Below are 23,692 nucleotides of genomic sequence, written 5' to 3' on the forward strand. Positions count from 1 at the left end.
CTGCGGGGGGCGGGCTCGGCGGACCTCAGCGCCGTCCTATCACAACTCAGGAAGCGTAATCTCGCGAGATTACGCTCTCCTAAACGTGGACACGCCTACCGTTCGCCGCTGCTCCAGTGTGGAGTAGTCGGCTGTACGGGTAGGACGTCCCTGAGGGCCCCTGTTAGAGAATTAATATAATTAATAATAATTAATAATTTATCTATTTAATAAGAGATAGGTTTACCCTAAGTTTAAACCTTGCTGAGCTGGTATAAATACTCTGGGGAGCCCCAGTTAAACTGTGCTTAGTGGAATCAGAGTGTGGAAAATCTTCCCACCTGCTTTCCCCTTTTTGCCCTAATTGCCTTTTAATTACCTTTTTTAACAAGGTTATACCCTCAGCTGGTAATTACCATGGCTGATGAGGAGCATACTGAATCCCCTGTCACCCCAAATGGAGGTGACCACACTCTTCATAGCCCCATATTCCTGACTGCTGCCCAGATCCAGGAACTCATTAACCATTCGGTACAAGTAGCCATGGCTTCGGCCCCTATGACACACTTGGCTGCTCCTGTCATGCCTGGTCCCCCAGGCTGTGGTGAACCGCCCACAAAAAAGGGCAAGGCGACTCATAAGCGCAAACACGTTCCCACAACATGCGACTCCCCGGCAGGGGAAGTAAATAATGTGCCCCAGGCAGCACCCAACCCGGTCTGCCGACCCACTACCCTCCCAGACTCTCACCGACCCCTGAGCCTCGGGGAGCAGCAAACGCAGGGGCAAAGGTCCGCAAGACGGTCCAAACCTGATTCCTTTGTGGACACGTCTGATTCGTCCGCGGAATCTGAGGCGGCAGACGCCTACGAGTCTGATGATGATGTTGATGATATTGATTATGAGGGTAGTGGGCATATGGCGCCCACTGACAACGCCACCCCTGTAACCCAGGGCGAAACAATTCTAGACGCTAGGGGAGAACCCTTCTTCGATCCAGAAGGGATTTCTCACCCCCGCTCTGGAGAATGGGCCCCTCTTCCGGAGGTTGCCCAATATATCCAATACTGGGCCCGCAGGTCCGTGGATAAAAACAACCGCAACAAATTGAGAGCGGAGTGTCCTCGCCCATGCATCCCGAAAAAGGCGGTTTTCACCCCCGAGGTGGACCCGGTACTGCTCAGGTACCTTACTAAGCAGGGCAAATATTCAAAAAAGGGTATCGAACGATCCTTTCGTTCCATCCAGGATCGCATCCTCGACCTGTTTGGCCCTGTCACAAAAATTTTGAATATAGCTGAGCAAGCTTCCTCCTCGGATAAGCCGGTGGACTTGGATCAGCTCAGAGGCTGGGCCCAAAGAACGGTTTGCCTGTTAGGCAGCGCAAATACCATTTGCTCCACGGAGCGTCGCCGCTCCATTTTGATGAGATTGGATCCTCAGCTATCCCATCTCGCAGACTCAGAACCTGGCCCGTCAGCCGAAGGCATGCTCTTTGGCGATTCCCTTATCAAGGATATTAATAAAATGGTCGGACTGTACACGAGTCTGGACAAGGCCCAATCGTCACTGAAGAAATCAGGGACCGCCAAAATTTTTCCTAGGGCCGGCAGAAACAGGGGCCGTTCTGCCGGTCGCTACTCCGCAAACAGGCAATACTATAGAGCTCCCGCTCAGTACAGCCAGGCTCCGCAGTCATACCCAATCCCGGTGGCTCAACCAGCACCATTCTTTCCGCCACGCGGACGTCCCTGGAGGGGACGCGGAGGGAGAGGCTATCCCCGTTCAAGACCTTCTACCGGTGAGTGCCACACACCAGTATTCTTTTCACACTCTCCTAGGGGGAAGATTGAGACATTTTATCCACGCCTGGTCTGCGATTTCGGCAGACCCCTGGATACTCAACACGGTTACGGGATATCAGATAGAACTGTATTCCTTACCAGAACTGAATGTGGTACCTCACCCCATCCGGTTCTCAAACCAAAACTCGATACTTATAGACCAAGAGCTCCAAGCTCTCCTCTCCAAACAGGCCGTCATAGAGGTGGACCCTCTCTCCCCAGGGTTTCTCAGCAACCTCTTTCTGGTCAGAAAAAAGGATGGTGGATTCCGCCCCGTTATAAATCTAAAAACCCTCAATCAGCACGTCGTTTATCGACACTTCAAAATGGAAGGGATTCATCATCTGAGGGACCTCCTGCGTCCCGGGGACATGGACTTGAAGGACGCCTACCTCACAGTCCCCATTCACCCTTCCTCCCAACACCTTCTACGCTTCATTTGGAGGGACAAGATATGGCAATTCACCTGCCTTCCCTTCGGGCTATCCTCCGCCCCATGGTGCTTCACCAAGTTGCTGAAACCCGTGGTGGCGGCCCTACGGAGCAGAGGCGTACGATTAATTATCTACCTGGACGACCTGCTCATTATGGCTCGTTCCATCCACCTGGCAAACATACATGCCTCCTGGACTGTCAACTTACTCCAGGAACTAGGCTTTGTCATAAACCGCGAAAAGTCCATCCTGATTCCATCTCAAGAGATGGAATTTTTGGGATTCTTAGTGGACACCAATCGCGCTGTCCTTCGCTTGCCCAAGACCAAACTGGCTATTATCCGCAAGGAGATTCGTTCCGTATTGTACAAACGGCGAGTGTCCCTACGCGGCTTGGCACGACTAGTGGGACTTTTATCGGCATCGGTACAGGCCATCTTTCCGGCACCCCTTCATTATCGAGCCCTTCAGAGGCTCAAAGCGCTTCACCTACGCCAGGGTCTTCGCTACTCAGACGAGGTACCACTGGATGCGGAAGCTGTGGTAGAGTTACGCTGGTGGTTAAGACACGCCATCGATTGGAATGGGAAAACCATTTTCAGCTCCAATCCGGATTACATTATAGAATCGGATGCGAGCCGACACGGCTGGGGTGCTCGCTGCGGACCCTCCACCACAGGAGGGACCTGGTCCGCAGAGGAGTCTATACTACACATCAATGCGTTGGAACTCACGGCGGCCTTTTTCGCCCTCAGGAGCCTTCTGCCGAACGTATCCAATTGCTGTGTATTACTACGCATGGACAACGTGACCGCAGTCCAATATGTCAACCGCCTAGGAGGCTCCAGATCCAGAACCCTGGCAATTCTAGCAAAGGAGTTTTGGCATTTCTGTCTGGAACGCAACATCGTTCCCTTGGCAGAATACATCCCAGGCACCTCGAATTTGGTTGCGGACTGGAATTCTCGGTACCTCACCGACTCCAGCGATTGGCGACTGGACCGTTTGGTATTCCTCTCCCTGCTTCGACTGTGGGGTCCTTTTTCCATGGACCTTTTCGCCTCACGCCTCAACCGGCAACTCCCGCACTTTTTCAGCTGGAGACCGGATCCCGAGGCCCAGGCGATAGACGCCCTTCGCCAGACCTGGCCACAAGGGACGCATTATGCGTTTCCACCCTTCTCAATGATCCTCAGGGTTCTCCTACATGTGGCAAACCTGGGGGCCTCGGTCGTGTTGATCACTCCTTGGTGGCCAGCACAACCGTGGTTTCCCCTGCTCCTGGGAATGACTGTCGATCTCCCCAGACTGCTTCCCCGGGTTCCACATCTCTTATCCAATCCAACAGGGGAACCCCATCCCCTGGTAGTGGGTCACGACCTTCATCTCCTCGCTTGGTTGGTCTCGGGGTCCCGGACTCGAGTAGCGACCTTTCACGAACGGCTAGGGACCTCATCGCCCTGGCCTGGGCCCCCGGGACTAGATCGGCGTACCGATCAGCCTGGGGAAACTGGGTACGTTGGTGTGATCAACGGCAAATTGATCCCGTTCACGCACCTGTACCAATGATAGTTAATTACCTGGCGGATTCATTTGAATCCGGGAGATCATATAGCTCCATCAACGTGTATCGATCAGCCATTTCGGCTTACCATTGCCCGGTAGATTCCCTTCCGGTTGGTAGACATCCCTTGGTGTGCCGCCTCTTACGAGGTGTTAGATTCCAACGTCCACCACATCCCAGATATCAGAACACTTGGGACGTGGCATTGGTATTGAACATGTTTTCTACATGGGAGGACAATGACGCTCTCCCGCTAAAACTACTGTCCTTTAAACTTACTGTTCTTTTATGTTTAATCTCCATCAAACGAGTATCTGATTTCAAAGCCTTAGACATTTCTAGGCGCCAATTTTCACCCCGGGGCGTTCAGTTCTCGGTTGTTCGTCGTACAAAAACAAGAATACAATCGGTTTTCTATCCGTCTTTTCCATCACATCCACGCTTATGTGTGGTTCGCTGCTTGCAGGTTTATGAGTTACAAACAGCTGCGCTACGATCTCCGTCGTTGTCACAACTTCTCATCTCCTACGTACGCCCACATCTTCCGGTTTCCTCGGCCACGCTGGCCCGGTGGGTGAGGTTCACCATGGACATGGCTGGGATTGATGTCACTCTGTTCGGTGCCCATTCTTCCAGGGGTGCCATGGCTACCAAGGTAATCACCTCGGGTGGCTCACTTTCGGATCTTCTGATGGCGGCAGACTGGTCTTCCGAGACCACCTTTCGCCAATTTTACTTTAGACCGGAGGACCACGTATCTATGACAGTTCTGTGATTCTGTTATTATTTTGATTAGTCAAGTTTAACACTGTATGTATATCCATGTATGACTTTGAACTTGCATAAGATATGAGCCTCCTGTCTGATATATAAATTGAGATTTTCCTAGCTTGTGACGGAAAATATTAGTTATATGAAGACAGGAGGCGAGTATCTTCCCACCCGACCCAACCCTATCACGGTTTTATCTCATGTTGTTCCAGGCTATTGATGAACGAAACACACGAGCCACGGGCTGAGAAGTTTCCGGAGTGTTCTCCGTTGTTGTTCCCCGTTGGGACGTCTACCTGCTCGACTCGCCGGATCCGATTCCTGACGGACGGAAGACTAGTTGCAGTTGAAGTTTTCGGTTTCAAGTCCTTACCAGTTTCGCTCCAAGAAAGAGGAGGTGTTTAAAGAGACAGTCCCTTATATACTACCTGACCTGCCGTGTGATTGGCCGGCATACCCAGAGGACTGCTGGGACTTGTAGTTTGTTTATAAAAGTTCTTTTATTATTGAAATTCACTGAAAGTTGTATTTCTGCTGTGCGCATTATTAAAGGAAGATAATGCATAAGATACTCGCCTCCTGTCTTCATATAACTAATATTTTCCGTCACAAGCTAGGAAAATCTCAATTTATTACTCCCAAAACAGTACATACATAGCACATATTAAAAAAAATATGCTGACCTGAACAGGTTGTCCCGTCTTCGCAGTGTGGCAGGACTAGAGAAGGTCTCAGATATGCCAGTGTTATTGTCTGTGTGCATCATATTTCGAAACGCATAACCCTGTTCCTAGAACACAAAGAGATCTAATCTAACAGCAGTTTGTTGTAAAAAGTTATATTGAAAACCATGGAGGTATCTAGATGTAGCAACAGAATAAACAAAAAAGATCTGCACAACCATAAATTTGATGCAACTTTTAAAAGGAAATTGTAACAGAATGGCCCGTGATACCCAGAGACTTTTGAAGGATGCGGGGTACTCCTGTGCCAGCTTCACTAAGGACTCTTGGGTCTAGGGTCATCCTATGTCCAATAGGGGCAAAGGATGACTGAGAAATGATATCATGAATTACATGAGATGGGACAATAATGATAATTCATGTATTGCAGGATATCTTGAAATATTACAAGTTGTTTATTCTGAACCCAACAGGTCAATAGAGTGTCTCCTTCAATGTGGAACATAGACTGTTGAGGTGCTAATTAAGTCTACCTGGCTGTAGTGATAAAAGCTGTGATTGCATTCTATTGTCTATTGTGCTAATTAAGTCTGCCTCTCAAGAACCTTTCATTGTGTGAAAGTCTATTGATGATAAGATGTGGAATGTGACTTAGCACCCTCTAAAGGTCAGACGTCTGTGTATTGTGTATCAGGTGAGAACAGCTTGTCGCGGAGTCAGGACGTCTGGGGAATGAGAAATAATTAGCTCATCTGAATGTCATTATCTAAAATAATGTGTATTGAAGCTCCTTGTGTCATGTTATGGGTGGAGTTGAGTCATTGTCCATATTTGGCTTTCTAACTGTATATAACAAGCTGAGTTGCCATTAAAGTATTCATTCGTTTGGAACCAGAGAACAGAGCTTGTGTCTCGTTATTCTGGAAAAATCCATATGGATCGTGTCTGCTGGATTGTGGAGTGTCAGATAAGCTGTCTTGGGTTGGTGGAATGGAATATCGTAAACGGTGTTAACCCCTGACCGTTACAGAAATCTTTCCAAAGAAAAACATTGCTGCCTTATTCTGCAAATGATGATCCACACAATGTTTTCAGTCACTCCCCCTGGAACAAGGATGTACATAAGGACTAAGTTCTGACCGCCCTGATCTGCATAATTGGCCTGGGGAAATGACTCAGACAGTATTGAAGCTGCAGGGTCAGTATAACAGCCATGCCACTAGCATTTTCAGCAGCCGCAGCCTCTTTAGGAAATGTTTACTTTCCAGTATATTTAAAGCCAAAACTTTTTTTTTACCTTTTTTGATAGAGATTTAATATAAGATGTGACCCCAAAGAAGCAAAGGGACATGTGCAATTGTTACCACATTAGGGCGCTGTTCTAATGCAAAACGTGTTAATGCACAACACATTGCAATCACTGCCTGAATAGGTGAATAAGTGAATAGGCCCTAAAGGTTCCCATTAAAGAGCTATTCCAGGTAACATATGAAAGCAAGTAGGATGCCAATGTTATATATATATATATATATATATATATATATATATATTTCTTACATTGGTCCTACAGACAGCAAGGGGCCCGCAGTGGGTGATCTGCAGTTTACTGCATGCAGAAGTATTCATAACAGCCCATGCTTTGAAAGAACTCATAGTCTAATTTTGTTTCCCCTGTCACATATACACCGAAATGCGGAGGGCAGTGTTGGTAGAAGTAATTTCACCACATAGAAGAACCAACAAAAACATGGGAGCATGAAGATAGAGTACCTGGTGGGCACTGACCCCTAGGCCTCAGATAACTGGGTGGTAATCAAGATTAGGTTCAACAACACATATAGATTGCTTTTAGTCCGAATAATGGTACCTTGTCTGTACAGGGCTCCATTAGGTATGTGTCTATAACTCGGATGTTGGGAGCTCTGCTATAAATCCAGGCAAATGCACTGCTCACAAGTTGTAGAATATCTCTCTTCCTCTGTATATGGTGGTATGCTGAACTGAATGCATTTGTCACACCCTGGAGAAACACACCATTATAAAACGTAAAGCAGATATATAGAGTAGAGAAACCACATTAATTTTATATTCCTGTAATTGGGAAAAACTAACTTGCATAGCTTGACAAATGTAAAAACTAGTTACAAAAAAGTGTTCTGAGAAAATATACAGTATTTAATTTAGTAACCACCTTTCTTTTTATTTTCTCCCCTTTGTTTCTTAATTTCTGCCCTAGTTAAGAATGATGTAGCTGCACTGCCCAACAGACTCCTCATAAACTTTATATATTCCAAGAGTTTTCAGCCAAGGCTGCTGGGTGCTCTGCCAAATCCACAAATGTGTACCAGTACCCTACCTGCTACTGTATTATTTACATGTTGCTGATACTATATCAATTTGTAAACAATATGATTTCCCAGCTAGAGCACTGAGGACGCATGTGCCCAAAAAACAAGGACACAGGGAAGAAGCCAGAAATCAGGGACGTTCTCCTTAGATAAGATGGAAGCTGGGGTTACTCGAAAACGAGAATGCATTTAATGTTAGTACTGTGCTGTACCTCACTGTACTTTATTTTCCGTATTAGCTGACACCATCTAATACCAAATGCAGTTATATATTATGGATTATGCAGTCGTTTTACAAAAAAAAAAAATTTCCAGCTCATTTTCTGGTAGTTTTGCCATTACTAATGACCGTGCTATGGCCGCGCTATTATTGAAGCGATGGTCTTCAAGAGAATGGCGGCCAGCAGACTTCCGGTCTGTACATATAAATTCTCAGGCGGCACGACCAATCAGGTTCCCCAGATGAAGACACGTGACTGTGTCGTAACACGTAGGGATTGGCCGTGGACAGACGTACACCAGGAGTGACGTGAGACAGCGCTGTGGACGCCACTGTCTATGTTTTTATGCACTCGTTTTTTATATTTCATGTAAGCGTATTTACACCGCAATAAATATCCCCTTAAGTCTTAAATACTACACTATTGGAGACCCTCTTTTGTCCCTCTTGTTCTCGGGTATGGAGACCTTATAGGTACTTTTAAAGGAGACGGGCTAGGATTTTGGGCTATCCGCACCGTGAGACTGCAAGCAGGTCTGTGTGTGAAATATTGTATGCAGATGGATACATCTTATACTGTACTGCTGACTTGATCCATTGGTGAGGTGAGAGTTCTGGGAGACCAGATTGAAGTTTTTTGGTGCAGTTACTCATTCCTCTCTGGGATTGGTGGACATCTACTATTTATCTTCTATTTTTATTATTTGATCTATTTTGTCACTTTTTTCCACTTTGCACTTGTGATTTTATCACTATTTATTATTATGTGTTTTTTTTATATTTTGCGCAATAACCTTATTTCACTTATTTAATGTTAGCCTACTTGTAAACATAAGTATGTATTTTACAATTAACATTTGTTAACAATTTTAATTGTGTCTTTTTAACATTTTCAAGATTGTGGTGAAGTTCTTTCACTGACCTAGAACATGTACTTAGTGAAGTCAAATGAAATTCAGAACTCTTTTTGATCTCTTTTTGATCTACTTCTGACTACTTTGTGCCCTGGGCAATTTAGTAATCTTTCACACATGTTAAAATCTGCTTTATTTGCTAGAAAATCACTTAAAACCCCCAAACTATTATATTATACTATTATATATATATATTGCAACTAATATATATATATATATATATATATATATATATATATATATATATATATATATATATATATATATATTGCAACTAATATACTATATATATAATACTTTCTGAAATCAGAGACCCTATAGAATAAAATGGTGGCAGTTGCAATTTTTTTATGTAGCACAATATTTGCAGTCACATGCATATTCTTAAGAATAAATACTCCCAAATAATTTTAGTGCACACAAACAATATAATGCACAATTTTCTGGTAAAATGTAATAGGTAGGGTTGCGTCTAGTAAAAATCTATCAAACTGGTCCAGTCCTAAAACCCGTGAAATGGCAAAAATCGACTGTAGCAAAGATTGTCCATACACAAGCCTTTACAAGGTATCAGGTTAGAGATAATCATGAATTATTGCCCTAGAATTATTGCTCTCAATTTGATGTCTCCAGCAATACCTCAAATGTGTGGTGCAACCATAGGCGTGTGCACAGGGTGTGCCAGGTGTGCCTGGGCACATCCTAATTTCCTATTGCTGCATAGATTCCCCCTGCTGCTTGGCTACAGAGAAAGGGACTGGGGAATCTGTATTCAGTCCCTTTCTCTGTCTCAAAAGTGAAACAGAGAAAGGTTTAGACCCCTGATTGTCCCCAGTTGGGCTCCTGAACATTGTAAAATATAATAATAATAATAATAATAATAAATTATTGTAAAAACATATTGTAAAAAAAAAAAGAAAGTATCGTCCACTGCCATATTATATATATATATATATATATATATATATATACACACACACACACACACACACGAATGTGTGTTTGAGCTTTGAGGTGCACACCCCAATACATTAGGCTGTGCACACCTATGGGTGCAACTGCTGTTTACATTTATGTGGACGGCCTAAAAATGTGTCTTTGCATTTGTGCATATGTACAGAGCAGTGAGGTTGCAGTTATTGTTTTTTAAACGTACTTTATTATAAAAAGAGATTTGACTTCACTAAGTGCATATTTGTTCTAGGTTGGTGACATATTTCTTTTCGTACAGGTTTCATTCAGAGAATAATCCCCTGAAGGATAGGATAAAGTCGTCAATGTACATTAGTAGTAACTTTAGTAGTAACTATAATCACCCCTGTAGTGACAATAATAATGGTAATTGACGCAATAAACTGACTTCCAGCAGCCCTTTAAATGTATACTTTCTGAAATTCTATAACTTGAAACCTATCTTGCCTGTAATCTATTTGTTTTGCATAATCAATTTTGTTCAAAGACTAATAAGAAGAAAGGTTATGTCTTGATTTGGAATAGAAAGGTGTAGTAGATACATTACGCACACATTAACTTAATTGGTTTAGAAGAGGTCATCCTTACACACCTGGTAAAAGCTTATTTCATGTGTTAGGAAGATATTTCTATCACGCGGTTCTCTTAGGGTGTCAATGCTGAGGGTCCCAAAAACCCGCTGCTGTGTATCTATAAGTGGCAGTACAATGAGAGATCCCTTCCGCTCTTCTTCAGGGCGATCTTTGTTCCAGAACTGAATGTTACCATGATACTGGACTCGAGGAACATGCTGCGGTATCCCGCTGTCCACTGCTGCAAAACTGACACAAAGACCATGATAACAGTTGATGTTGATAGTTTTAAAATCCTGGTCTTTAATACAAGTATAATACAGTTCATTTTTCAGCAGTGGTATTATGTGCAACATTCCAATACATCAGGGTGGTCCATTATTATTTTACAGCAACCACACAATGTTTGGGGACTAAAATGTTGGATCAATGCAGGTAATGTGTACTACAGTATAATGCATCGTCTACAAGAGACTTTTCCTGCATATCTAATCCTGTCCTACATAGCTACTGACTCTGAGTGCAGTTTGGCATCTTCACCCTGGGCACCTTTAGGTAGATTCAGGTAGAGTTAGGCCGGCTTATCAGTAGATAAGTCGACCTAACTCAGAATCTACGCCGACGTATGTTTAAGCGTATGCTCAAACAGAGATACGCTTAAACATATCTAAGATACGACGGCTTGCGCCGTCCTATCTTAGATTGCAATATTTTGGATGGCCGCTAGGTGGCGCTTCCATTGCGGTCGGCGTAGATTATGTAAATTAGTTGATACGCCGATTCACGAAAGTAGGCCCGGCCGCCGCAGTCGATTTACGCCGTTTCCGTAAGGCCTTAGTAGGCCTAAAGTTATTCCACCTGTTAGGTGGAATAACAATGTTAAAGTATGGCTGCCGTTCCCGCCGCGAGATTCAAATTTTTTACGTCGTTTGCGTAAGTCGTCCGTGAATCGGGTCCATGTCGAAATCAATAGGCCCGTGCGGCGTACTTAACCGCAATGCACACTGGGAAATGTAGTCGCCCGGCGCATGCGCAGTGAAAAAAAACGTCAAAAACGTGAGGTCAAGCCTCATTACCATGAAACACGCCCCCTCCAAGTCATTTGAATTTGGCGCTCCTTACGCCCGCCCGCTTTAGGCTACGCCGCCGTATATTAGCAGGCAAGTACATTGAGAATCATGTACTTGCCTCGCTAACTTACAGCGGCATAGCTTAAATTCCTTAAGCTACGCCGCCGCAAAGTTACGGCGATCTTACTGAATCTACCCACAAGTCTCAGAAATGCATATGTTAGATAGAAGGTGCCAAGTAAAATTTACAACAGACATATCACTGACAACCCATAATCCCAAAATTAAAAGTACATTGCTAAAAGCTAAAATATCATTGTTTTAAAATAAGTCCCACAGTGAAAAGTATGAAAGTAAGTCACACGTGTGGTTATTGTTTTACCTGACACCTTTCATGTCTCTGTTGAGCGTCTTATTTAATACATATAAAGCATCCTCCGAGGTACAAGCAACGTAACGTAGAACCTCATTCCATCTTTCTCCAGGTGAGCTTTGCTCTAGTAGGCCAATATTTGCACTGATCTTTTTGTTGTTTCCATGGGCCTCTGCATCCTTATAGTAAAACAGGAGCATGATTTATTCAGAAATCAAGTTCATATCGAGTATTTTTGCTTAGTGCATTCTGATGTTTCCAACACTAACCTTGCAAAGGGCCTGAGATACAGCTTTATATACTGAATCTAGTCTGCCACCACTAGTTTCAGCAATGGTCTGAATGTGTTGCAGCCACTTTCTCCGGCTGGCTCCTCTCAGTTTATCTGCCTGTGTACGCTCAACGCTGGAGGTTAGAAACTCGATCACATTCTCAAAAGCCTCTTCTTCTGGTCCTGGTAGCTCATGGATGACACCCAAGATGTACCTAAAGAACTCACTCGCTGACAACTTACTTGACCCTCGCTGAGATTTTGAGGAGGTCAAGTTCTCTCTGCCTGCAAAAGAGAAATATACAGTAAGTATTTAATTTATATTTCAAGAAACCGTGGACAGAAACAGGATATCTTTGGTTGTGTTCTTTCTACCCACAAGAACAATGCATACAGTATTCTAGCCCAAGACCCCCTTTGTAACTCTAAACTGGTAACCTGTAAGAAAAATTAAAACGTTGCCTATGGAGATTTTTAAGTACCAAAGTTTGGCGCCATTCCATGAGTGTGTGCAATTTTAAAGTGTGACATTTACGCGGCGTAACAACATCATCTTTGACATTATACAAAAACATTTGGACTGACTTTACTGTTTTTTTTTAATTTTAATTCACGATTCCCCCCAAAAAATACTGTGTGACGTAAAAAGTTGCAATGATCGTAATTGTATTCCCCAGAGTCTCTGCTAAAGAAACATATATAGTGGTCTGAGTAATTCTCTAGCAAAAAAAAAGATTTTTACATGTAGGAGAGGAGTGCCAAAATAGGCCTGGTATGGAAGTGGTTAAAATAACAAATATATCATACTTACCTGCTCTGTGTAATGGTTTTGCACAGAGCAGCCCTGATACTCCTCTTCTGGGGTCCCCCGCTGGCACACCTGGCAACTTCCCTTCGTCGAGTGCCTCCATAAAAAGCCAGTTTCTATGGGGGCACTTCTGTGACCTCGCTCCCGCATCCGTTGACACAGACAGGGTGGCTCAGCCCCACCCCTGCTCCCTCGTCATTGGATTTGATTACCAGTAACAGAAGCCAATGGCTCCCACTGCTATTAATCTGCCCAGTGAGAAGGGAGAGTGGGGAGAGCGCCTCGTGCACAGCGCTGGATTGAGATTGGGCTCAGGTAGGTATAAAAGGGGGGGGGGTAGCTGAGGGGGATTTTGCAACACAGATGTTTTTTTTATTACCTTAATGTATTAAGGTAAAAAACCTTAAGACTTTAGAATTACTTTTTGTGAAAAATATATGTGAAAGCCATCAGTAGATCAAAACTATAGGCAGCGTAAGTTATGTGCAAAACAGATTTTCACTGCAAAAGCTGATCTACCTATTGAGCCTCTCAGTTAGCCCTGTAATGTGATGTCCAGCCTCACTAACCGATAAGAGTTGCTTGGTAGCTGGAAGAGCTTTTTTAAAAGAAAAGCCAAGTCAGGATCTGCAGGATCCTGTTCCTTTAAAGCACGATCTATAGCACAATGCTTATGCCGTGTAATTTGTCCCTATATGTTGTAATATACCTGGTTGATCCAGCCTGTTCCTGTGTCCCCCTGTGTGTGCTCACCACAGTAATCATGGCTGCTGGGCCATGATACTGTGGTCAGTTTATGTGCCTCCATCATCCCGCTCTACGATCTGAGTCTCTCCCCTCACTGCTCTCCCCCTGCATGTCATTGTGGGAGCCGATCACCTTCCTGCCCCTTCAGCCGCTATTCCGCTGCAATATGCAGCAAAAATACTTGTATTCCCTCTTGTTTATACAGTTATTAACTACAGTGTGTGTGTTTTTTAAATAACAAGGCTAAATACCCTTTCTCATGCCACTGCTGAGCGGTCATGTGACTTGCCTCTGCTGGCTAGCTGACGTCCGAGGGGAATCTCAACCCCTCCCAATGGATCACGTGACTGCACAGCTGCGTGAAAAAAGGTATTTAGCCTTGTCATTTAAAAAAACACTGTAGTTAATAGCGGTATAAACCAGAGAGGGTATCAGCAAAGTCACAATGTGACTTTGCAAACACTTTAATTATTTGCTTTTTTTAGAGACATCTTACCTTTAGCCATCGCCTCCAATTCCATCCCCTCCTTGTATTTGATCAGAACTCCGTCTACCTCCTCCAGCTCCAGGAATCCAGACCCATCGTTGTCCCATTTCTCAAAGAGAGCCTGCAGGACAAGCTTCTGCCGTGCTAGAAGGGCATCTTGATGAACCTGTAAAAAAAGAAAACAGATGAAAAAATACCATCTTGATGAACCTGTAAAAAATACCATTGTGTTGCTAGAAATAACAAAAGTTATAAAAACGAAAAAAAAAATGCAATTTTTTTATGACAAATATCTTTTTTCTTCTATGGAGTTTTGCATTCCTTGGGAACTACAACAAAACATTTTGTCTGCTGATAAAGAAGAAAAACTGTATAAACAGAAGTGAATAATACTGTATATTTATTAAGTCATATAATACATTTGTATGTGCTTACTCAATGCCAAGTTCACCTACAGAGGTGTGTTTGCTACACTTATAGGGCTAGATTCACAAAAGGGATACGACGGCGTATCTTCTGATACGCCGTCGTATCTGTTGTTCTATCTATGCGACTGATTCATAGAATCAGTTACGCATAGATATCCCTAAGATCCGACAGGTGAAATCGTTTTACACTGTCGGATCTTAGGATGCAGTACCGCGGCCGCCGCTGGGGGGAGTTTGCGTAGTAAACCAGCGTCAGGTATGCAAATTAGCAGTTACGGCGATCCACGAAACTTTTTCCCGTCGTTACGTCGCCGCAAGTGTTAGTTTGCCGTCGCAAAGATAGGGCACCTTTTACAAAGTGTAAAATTACTACACCATGTAAAAGTATACCCATCTTTCCCGCGTCGCTTTTGAATTTTTTTTTCCCGGCGCAAGTCTTTTTTTCACGTCGCAATTCACAAAACGTCGGCGCGTCGTAATTTCGTGCAAAGCACGTTGGGAAATTTGCGTCGGGAGCATGCGCAGTACGTCCGGCGCGCCTTGCCCCGGAGGGATTTAGGATACACCGCCGCAAATTTCCAGGTAAGTGCTTTGTGGATTGGGCACTTAGACAGAAAATTTGCGGGGGTGTAACCTAAATCGGTTACGTTACGCTGCGCCAAGGGCTACGTGAATCTGGCCCATAATACTTAAAGCGGTTGTAAACCCAGCATGGTAATTTTTACCTACAGGTAAGCCTATAATAAGGCTTACCTGTAGGTAAAATTAATATCTCCTAAATGTGCGCTGTTTAGGAGATATTTACCCTGCGTGCAGCCAGTGACATCACTGGCGCATATGCTCTGAAGGTCTGGCATACCTTGCCGGCACTTCAGAGCTTTGTGCCAGAAGCGAGGTACTGTATCTGCACTGCTATGGCAAACTGTAGGGGAAACTTACCATGTGCAGAAGTGTTTAAGCACCCATAAATTATTAATGGTTTATTAATAGACTGTAAAACTGCAATTTACTTAAAATGTTATGACTGACAATTGTTTAAAAGCATTCCTATGTTATTTAAATGTGCAGTTTGATTTATTTTTTGTTTCTTTTTCTTCAATTTTTTTTTAGAAAGAATGTACTGCAAAATGAATTTTTTAATTTGTTTCATTGCTGAATATTTTAGTTTTGTAAAAACCTGTGGATAGGTAAACCACATAACGTCATATATTTATATTTTTTGTTTCTTTTTTTCCCAGAAGTATTTTCAAATATTTATAATATTTCACTTCTAGTGAAAGTCCTTATAATGTCACCATCAACCTTGGATTTCAAGTTGGAATCATGCAAATTAATACATAGAATCCTGTTTAGCACAATGGAATTATAACTGTGCTAGATAATGTACAGTCTGCAACTATTACTTTAGCCAGAAGTGCAATTCTCTCCTCTTCAGTTTCCACGTATTCCTTCTGAATAAAGGACGTGACTTTCTCCACAGCTGCAAGTGGGGCATCTCCCACAAAAGTCTCCATTAACTGGACAAACTGGGGCAAGTTGAGGGCCTTTCCATTGAAAGCACTGGGAATGCGTGATGGACCACGAGTATTAATGTCCGAGATGATGTTGTATAGATCTGGAACACACAGTGAAGATATTAAAGTGTGCACATATATAATTTTATTTTGTCACTATTAAGCATTTGAGAAGAAAAGTTTATGCAATTATTAGCACACCTTGCTTAGCTTGACATTTTTGTAATACATTTATGAACACTGTTAACTGAAACTGGGCAGGATTACTTTTGCAAAACAGATTTATTTTAATATCCTTAACCAATATTTTGCATTTCACTCCTTTCAAAGCCAGTAGATGATTCTCATGCACAAATACATAAACCTAGAAGCCTTTGGGCTCAAGGGAAGCAAAGTCACAGTGTACAGCCCACTGCCAGGAGCATGTCAAAGTCTATAATAGGCTTAAATATGTGACAGCCGTATGTGTCAGGCCGCGTACACACGATCAGTCCATCCGATGAGAATGGTCCGAAGGACCGTTGTCATCGGTTAACCGATGAAGCTGACTGATGGTCTGATGTGCCTACACACCATCAGTTAAAAAAACGATCGTGTCAGAACGCGGTGGCGTAAAACACAACGATGTGCAGAAAAAAACGAAGTTCAATGCTTCCAAGCATGCGTCGACTTGATTCTGAGCATGCGCGGGTTTTTAACCGATGCTTTTGCATACTAACCATCGGTTTTGACCTATCGGGTTATCAATCCATCGGTTAAATTTTAAAGCAAGTTCTACATTTTTTGACTGAAGGTTAACTGACCGATGGGGCCCACACACGATTGGTTTGGACCGATGAAAACGGACCTTCAGTCCATTTTCATCGGTTTTGACCGATCGTGTGTACGCGGGCCTTAGATGCTGTTCTGAGCAGTACTCACATACAAGGAAGTATGTTATCAGGGGCCAAATGCTCCGAAAAATGAATTACTGCATTGAGGGCATACATCACCAATGCATATGACCATGAACATGAGTACCAATGGAAACAGCTCCCAGTTGCACACAGCTGCCATGTATTTCAGCCTGTGACTGATTTTGAAAAGCTGCTGACAGTGGGCTATATGATGCATCTGTGCCTCCCAGGCACCCAAAACACTATTTATTTTTTATGCTGTACATGCCAAACTGCCAGAGAAGCAGCTATGTTGAAGTAGAACTAAACCCTCCTATCCTTTACAGCCAAGGAAGCTGCCATCCCAGCCTCTGTTTGATATGTGCTAGTTGTGATGGTGCTGTATATTTAATCATTTATAACACCAGCCATTTGATAGGTTGAGAGTTCAAATAAATGTGACAGTTATCATTGATGGCATGCCTTAAAGGGGAGTTCCAGCCTTTTACTGTTTATTAAAAGTCAGGAGCTACAAAAAAAGTGTAGCTGCTGACTTTTAATAAACAGACACTTACCTGCTCCATGGTCCAGCGAATCGGCCGCCCGGAGCTCCGCTCCTCTCCCCCCCTCTCCGCCGGCGCCTCCATTCACAGTGTGGGCACCCGGCCGTGGCAGCTTTCTGCTTCACGGCCAGGCACTCACTGCGCATGCGTGAGTCGCACTGTGCTCTAGGAGTGGACAGGCAATCTCCTGGGACTTGTCATGTGTCCCAGGAGATCGCCTAGAGGGAGGGGCCACCTAGGGGCTGTGGAGGAGTCGCCTAGGTGGTCCCTGGGTGGAAGCAGGAAGTGGGACAGAAAGTCCCACTCCTACCGAAGCCACCACAACCCCCCAAAAAAATTACAAGTCATATGTGGCAAGTAAGGGCGTGAGGAGTGCTTAAAGCGGAAGTTGCACTTTTGGGTGGAACTCCCCTTTAAGTGTTATTGTTTTTGGAAGCATTTATCGATGGATTAAGTTCCACTTTACATTAAATAAATACATAGGAACATAGAAAAACATTCTTCAAAATGGTAACTCTTGAGGGTGTTTTATTTTAAAAGGAAGAGTGTTTAAAAGTAAAGAATATTTATATTGGAGATTTCGGCAAGCAGAAGAGCTCTCCGGAGCTCTCCACAGTGCTGAAACAGTGTTTATACCCAAAATGCATGCTTTCCCTGCACCATCCTAGGACACCAGTCATGTGAATGGGTATACTCATGGCAAGGAGTCAGCAGGCACATGGTTTCCTGACATACTTAAAACAGTATGAAAGCTCTTCAACTTACGAGGTGCTTTGCCAGGAATCCCCAAAAAAGGAGTTACCCCTCCTAAAGCACTAGATCCGATAATGACTAGAGCAAACATTTTCACATCCCAATAGCACCCTAATTGACTGCCATGAATATGGTATATACAGTATAAAGGGAGTTGTAAATTAAGTAGGAGATTTATTTGTAAATGCTGTTTCAAGATCAAACAAAGATAGCTATATAGCTTGCAAAGCAAACATCAGAATGATCAAAGGAAAACAAATTAACCTATATTTAAATTCTATATAGAGTATTTTGTAAGTTTGTGCTTTAGCTATAAAGTCTGCATCCTATCTGGTTCTTATCATGTGTAAAACGAGAAGCAGAGAGGGGTGGCTCCATTCCAGTGGTGACTTGCATTACTACATGGCAAAATTCTGTTGAAAAACAGGAAAATAAAGCAGACAGGGGATATATTGTGTCCATGGGTCCCAAGTTTTATCAAATTTGGTTTGAACGGTATTAAGCGACCAGGTTAGCTTATCATTGATCATGATCCAATTTAATTTGGGTTTAATATAGTCAATGGACACGGCCTTCTGTTTTCAACTTCTTGCTATTATGATTCTGACAGCCCGAATAATGTGTCACCAAAATTAGACTGAAACGAGCTGCAATAAGAGACTGTTGTAGCAGATTTTCGAGTGCTACAACAATCTCCTGATGCAGCTCATTTTTACCTAGAGTGTGCAGTCAATGAAGCTTTGACCAGCAGAGAATAGAGTTTTCTATATTTGGCTGTGGGTTGATTTTTTAGACCACTCCCCAATGGGTATCAGCCAAGAAGGAATACTTTGGGCATTTGGCCTTTGCATTGGTTGCTGTTAACACAACCAGACCATTGTCTACTCAAGGTCTAGGTCTAAAATACCAGAAGGATATATAAGGATGACAGGCTAGCAAGTTAATATACCCAAAAAGGATTGACTAATGGCAAGATGGAAGGCACCATATTACATTCCTGGAGCAGAGATCCAACAATCATCTGACCAACAAGAACGTGTCAATCACAGAGTATCCCTTAGGTCTCAAGGAATCGCTTTAGGTCGCCTCTTATTTATAGAACTATGCAGTGTACTTTATATCAATACAGATGTCTCAATGTCTTAGATTATAATTAAAGGCAAAAAAAATATTCTTTTTTCGTTTTGGATAGAGTAGGGTGGAGTTAAAGCCCCTGTAATTTTTTTACTTTCTATATTCCATTGAAGAGATTTCACTTCACTTTGTGTTCCATAGACATAACAGGAAGAAAGAGAAACTCACTACAAGGAAAATACTTTCTTAGACCTCGTACACACGATAGGTTAAACAGAGGACAACGGTCTGATGGACCATTTTCATCGGTCAAAACCGATCGTGTGTGGGCCCCATAGGTTATTTAACCATTGGTTAAAAAAAAGCCAACTTCGGTTAAAAATCCACACATGCTCAGAATCAAGTCGACGCATGCTTGGAAGCATTGAACTTCGTTTTTTTTCAGCACGTCGTCGTGTTTTACGTCACCGCATTCTGACACAATCGTTTTTTTTAACCGATGGTGTGTAGGCGCGACGGACCATCAGTCAGCTTCATCGGTTAACCGATTAAAACGGTCCATCGGTCCGTTCTCATCGGATGGACTGATCGTGTGTACGAGGCTTTAGACAGCTGTCACAACGAATGTTCCTATTGGAAACTCAAAATTTCAGCTATTCCCTAACTTTGTCTAGGTGAAAATGGTTACTAGTGCAAAAAGAGAGGATGAATTCCCCATGCGAAGACAGCAAAAAAACGTGACAGGTTACTTGCTAATCCCGCCTCATTCCTTAAAGAGTTTTAGCTTTACTGTATATACAATTAAAAAAAATTGCATTGTTTCATTTTGTTGCGTAAGATAGTTTTATCATATACATGTTACTGCGCAGGACAGTTATTATTTATTTGTATTACAATCCCAATTCCAAAAAAAAGTTGGGACACTGCGTAAAATCTACATAAAAACCAAATGCAATGATTTGCAAATCTCATAAACCCATATTTTTATTCACAATAGAAAATAGAAAACATATCAAATGCCTAAACTGAGAAAACATAGCATTTTAAGGTAAGTTTAAAATTGATGGCAGCAACAACTCAAGTTGTAAGAGGACAAAAAAAGGAAGTGGTACTAACAAGGAAGAGATGGAAGAAAATTTTGCAAATAATTAGTTTAATTGGCAACAGGTCAATAAAATGAGTGGGCAAAAAAATTACTTCTTAGGGAGTCAGGATGTCTCAGAAGTATAGATGGGCAGAGGTTCACCAATCTGTGAAAAGCTGCATCTAAACATTGTTATTATATATATATATATATAATATATCATATCATATATAATATATGACAATTATAGAATGTTTCTTAATGTAAAATTGCAAAGATTATTAATATACCTGTATCATAATCTACAGTACATAATATCATCAAAAGATTCAGAGAATCTGGGAAACCTCTGTGTGCAAGGGACAAGGACAAAATGCAATATTGAATGCCCATGATCCTTGGGCCCTCGGACTGCACTGCATTAAAAACAGTCATGATTCTGTAATAGACCTCATCGCATGAGCTCAGTAATACTTACAAAAATCACACTCTGAACACAGTTCCCAGTGCCATCCAAAAATGCAAGATAAAGTTCTAATATGCACAGAAGAAGCCATATCTGGACATAGTCCAGAAATGTTGTCATCTTCTCTGGACCAAAGCGCATTTAAAATGGTCTGCTGCAAAGTGGGAAACTGTTATGTGCTCAGACAAATTTAAATTTGGCGCCGTGTCCTCTGCACTAAACAGGAGAGGGACTTTCCGGCTTGTTATTAGCCTGCATCTCTAATAGTATTGTGGTGTATTAGTGCATATGGAATGGGCAATATGCACATCTGGAAAGGCACCATCAATGCTGAAAGATATATACAGGTTTTAGAGCAGCATCCAGATAATGCCCCTTTTTAGGGAAGGCATATTTCAGCAGGATAATGCTAACTGCATCTATGACAACATGCATAGCTTTGTAGTAGAAGAGTCTTAACTGGCCTTCCTGCAGTCCAGACCTTTCACCAATTAAAAATATTTGCCACATCTCAAAACAAAAAAATACATCAAAAAAGACCTAGGACTGTTGAACAGTTATGCCTTGTACACACTGTAACGGGAGGGCCCATGGGACCCAGAGGCTCTTGCAGGGTGTGGAGTACTCCTGCTTCACCGATGACTCCTGTGTCTAAAGTCATCCTATGTCCACTAGGGGCATAGGATGACTGAGAAATGATATCTTGGATTACAGGAGATGGGACAATAATGATAATTCACAATGTATTCCAGGATATCTTGAAATATTACAGGTTGTTGATTCTAAACCCAACCGGTCAATAGAAAGAGTGGTTCATTCAATGTGGGAACACAGACTGTTAATGTGTTTAATGTCATCTGCTAGTGTCATGTAAATGAACCTTAGTCTGGCTCTCAAGAACCTTTCATTGTGTGATGCTAATTGACACTGTATTGTGTGAATTTCTATTGATGATAAATGTGTATTGTATAGCAGGTGAGAAGAGCTTATCTCGGAGTCACCTTGTCTGAGTAAATGATTAGTAATTAGCTCATGTAGATTATCTCGGAGACAGAATGTCTGTCTCCTAAAAGATGTGTATTGAGCTCCTTGTGTCATGTTGTGGGTGGAGTTAAGTCATTGTTCCTTAGGGTTTCCAACTGTATAAAAGCCTGAGTTTACCATTAAAGTGTCTATCCGTTTTGAACCAGAGAACAGAGCTGTGTGTCTCGTTTCTGGGGAATCCATATGGGCCGTGTTCATCTGCCGGATTGTGGAGTATTGATAAGCTGTCGTGAGTTGGTGGAATGGAATATTGTAAACGGCGTTAACCCCTGACCGTTACACACACGATCGGAATTTCCGATGGAAAAAGTCAAGCGGAATTTTTTCATCAGATATTCGGACTGTGTGTGTGCCCCATCGGAAATTCCGACAGACTTAGAAAGACAACATGTTCTCTTTTTTTCCGATAAAAATTCAGAAAATTCCATTCATCTGTATGGAACTCCAACGGAAAAAAAACCACACATGCTCAGAATCATTGAACTTCAGTTTTCTCGGCTCGTCGTAGTGTTGTACGTCACCGCGTTTTGGACGGTCGGAATTTGGTGTGACAGTGTGTATGCAAGACAGCTTGAACGGAATTCCGTCAGAAAAATCTGTCAGAGTTTATCCCAACGGAAATTCAGATCATGTGTACGGGGCATTAGAACCCCAGGCAAGAATGGGACCTTCCTCTCTCAAAACTCCAGCAACTGGTCTCCTCAGTTGCCAGACATTGACAGAGTGCCGTTAGAAGAAGAGGAGAGCTCCCGCCCTCCTCCACAGCTCCAGGTGTAACGTCTGATGCGGCCAGGATAGTAGCGTGGACTGGTCTTTTCAGCCTCCCCCTGTGTCGGTAGGACAGATCCAGCATGTAGACCGTTATTCACGCTACCGCTACACGCTATCTGATCACGCTATCTACAGAGGAAGCTACGAATCTTGAGACCTATCTCCCTGCCTGCTAGCAGCGGCGTTCACGAGTAGAAAGGTGGAGAGAGCGCTGTAGTGGACCGAAGGAGCGGGATACGGGAGTGGGACATTGCGGCAGGAAGGATCTTACTTGCCGCCCGGACCTGCACCCATAAGTACCCATAAGCTGTTATCTATCTGCTACCTGCTATCTAACTAGATATCAATTTATTTACCTGCTGCCTGTGGCCGTCTGGGCGAAGGAGGGAAGCACAGCGAGTGTCCAGGTGTCCAGGTCATCCAGAGAGCCGTCCAGAGTACCTGTTGCAGAATTGGATAGTGGTGACGAGGGGGGACGAGGCATGCACCAGTGTAAACAACGGGAGAGCCGGACATCTCGCAGCGCAGCCTTGGCAGCACAGACTCAGACATCTACACTATCTCATACACCCAGGCTTGCGGAGCAGCAGGAGATCCAGCGGTATTTCCCTATAAAACAGGGGGGGGGATCGCCTCACTGAAGGTAAGAGCGGAGTTTTTGACGAAAAGGTGCAGGGGAGAGGCGGCCCCAGTATGTTAGCAACCCAGCAAGTAATGTCTGTAAGATCAGACGTGGAGGCACTACAGACTGCACCACAAAGTCCCCGTATGTCCGCAGCCTTAGCTGGAGCCATAGTACCCCCTTTATCACGGGAGGCTGGTGAGTTAAAAAGCGAGATGGACATTTTGAAAGCTTTAATTCAAGCCCTCCCCACCAGGGCAGACATCACGGAGCTGATCTCAAAGGTAGAAGAGGTACATGCCAGGGACCTTGAGGGGGTAAGGAACGAAATACAAAGCCTAGAGGCCCGTACATCATCAGGGGAGAGTGGGCTGAAGGCCCTGGAGGAACGTGTGGGGGTACTAGAGAGGGAGAAGAGCATACAGAGGGACGTCTCAGTTT

General features: G+C 43.3%; 1 protein-coding gene across 3 annotated transcripts in view; it reads right to left on the reverse strand.

Moving 5' to 3' along the window:
- EFCAB5 (EF-hand calcium binding domain 5) overlaps positions 1-23,692 on the reverse strand; it is a 107,254-nt gene that overhangs the window by 13,394 nt on the left and 70,168 nt on the right. For all 3 annotated transcript variants that reach the window (XM_040338574.1, XM_040338575.1, XM_040338573.1), the window contains 7 exons: positions 15,889-16,100; positions 14,067-14,223; positions 12,014-12,300; positions 11,754-11,923; positions 10,322-10,550; positions 7,143-7,295; positions 5,276-5,382 (listed from right to left, as the gene is read on the reverse strand). In XM_040338574.1, the coding sequence (XP_040194508.1) occupies positions 5,276-5,382; positions 7,143-7,295; positions 10,322-10,550; positions 11,754-11,923; positions 12,014-12,300; positions 14,067-14,223; positions 15,889-16,100 (1,315 nt within the window). The remainder of the gene's footprint in view (positions 1-5,275; positions 5,383-7,142; positions 7,296-10,321; positions 10,551-11,753; positions 11,924-12,013; positions 12,301-14,066; positions 14,224-15,888; positions 16,101-23,692) is intronic.

The sequence above is a fragment of the Rana temporaria genome, chromosome 2, assembly GCF_905171775.1.
Source record: "Rana temporaria chromosome 2, aRanTem1.1, whole genome shotgun sequence".
Lineage (NCBI taxonomy): Eukaryota > Metazoa > Chordata > Amphibia > Anura > Ranidae > Rana > Rana temporaria.